Source organism: Penaeus vannamei, unplaced genomic scaffold, assembly GCF_042767895.1.
Source record: "Penaeus vannamei isolate JL-2024 unplaced genomic scaffold, ASM4276789v1 unanchor4140, whole genome shotgun sequence".
Taxonomy (NCBI): domain Eukaryota; kingdom Metazoa; phylum Arthropoda; class Malacostraca; order Decapoda; family Penaeidae; genus Penaeus; species Penaeus vannamei.
The window spans coordinates 5,902-7,500 of NW_027217120.1; the positions used below are offsets into that span (position 1 = coordinate 5,902).

At 41.0% G+C, this 1,599-nt stretch overlaps 1 protein-coding gene across 1 annotated transcript in view; it reads right to left on the reverse strand.

Annotated features, from left to right (window-relative positions):
• Nucleotides 1–651: 651 nt before the first annotated feature.
• LOC113815655 (C-type lectin domain family 4 member F) overlaps nt 652–1,599 on the reverse strand; it is a 3,592-nt gene continuing 2,644 nt past the window's right edge. The window contains exons 4-5 of the mRNA XM_070120268.1: nt 1,371–1,494; nt 652–1,225 (exon numbers count right to left, since the gene is read on the reverse strand). Of these exons, the coding sequence (XP_069976369.1) occupies nt 1,105–1,225; nt 1,371–1,494 (245 nt within the window). The 3' untranslated portion in view covers nt 652–1,104. The remainder of the gene's footprint in view (nt 1,226–1,370; nt 1,495–1,599) is intronic.

Consider the following 1,599-nt stretch of genomic DNA (forward strand, 5'->3'; position numbering starts at 1 on the left):
AGTGAACAGCCAAGTTTTGTTGTAATGTGCTGTTTATGTGGATTTAGTGGATTTGAAACTAGTACACGCGCACGCACCTTAACTCAATGATTACTGCTGCTATCCATGAGAACAGGACAACCGTCTTCACAAACGTATGAACTGCAGGGAGCTTAAAAGTTCGATTTGTTTAGATGGATAATAATCGCACACTTAATTGTAGCAGATTTATAAAAAGAGATTTAATCATATAAGGCCTGTTGTAGTAAGTCCGCCATCTTTTGTGTTTACGAAAAGGTCGTCTCTACCAACTTGCTATGATTTCTCAGGCAGAATTACCTTTGCAAATATATACATACACACACACACACACACACACACACACACACACACACACACACACACACACACACACACACACACACAGATATATATATATATATATGTATATATATATATATATATATATATATATATATATATATATATATATATATATATATATATATATATATATATATATATATATTCGTCAACATTGCGATCTTTTGAAGCTGGGTATGTTTGAATAATCATGTTTTGACACGCAATACACATATATGTATATAAATGTGTATCTATGCATATATGTGTGTGTTTGTCTATTTATTTAAGGGTAAATTATGAGGCAGATTACTATCCAGACATGTATTTTTGGGGAACAAACTTACAAAAAATACAGCTAAAATATACAGTAATTCCTTACGACATGAAATGAAAAAACATGGCTTTCTTTCATGGCATAAATTCATTCATAATTTCCAAAAGCTGCAAGTTAGACAAAACAAGAAGAAGAAGAAGGAGGAGAGAGAGAGAGAGAGAGAGAGAGAGAGAGAGAGAGAGAGAGAGAAAGAGAGAAAGAGAGAAAGAGAGAAAGAGAGAAAGAGAGAGAGAGAGAGAGAGAGAGAGAGAGAGAGAGAGAGAGAGAGAGAGAGAGAGAGAGAGAGAGAGAGAGAGAGAGAGAGACGTAGGCTATCGATAGTACCGTGACGAATAACTTTGCATGGGACTGAACTATCAAATGGTATCTGAAAACCTATGACACAATTCTATGCCATGACAGGATGTGTGCTGCATGCCTCGTCCTCATTTCTGGCAGAGCGGAGCCGCGGCGCCGTTGCATCGGAAATCGTGCATGTAATAATTATCCCGCTTGTACAGGCCAGCGCAGTTCTGGGACCTTCCGCCATCAGGAGCCGCGTCGTAGCTGCAAAAGGGGGATACGAAGGCGCCATTAGGGTCAGCCACACTTACCGAGGTCACCACACGCCGGCGAAAAAATGGAAGTACAGCAGATTAGGTCATTGACTAGACGCGGATCACTGGTGATTAGAGAGCAGGAGGAACCTTACCCGTCCGTGGATCCCCAGAACGGTGTTCCTCGAGGCATAAGTTCGCCGGTCACCCAGAGCCACGTCCCCTCCAGAGCCTCGTCTGTGCCACCGAGCCAGACATCTGTCATATCATTCTGCGAATCTGTGATCAAGAAAAGAAAGCCGTCTTGAAGAACTAACACATGCTTGCCCCCCCCCCCCCAAAAAAAAAGAAAAGAAATCTACGCCTAATGACACGTATTTCTTG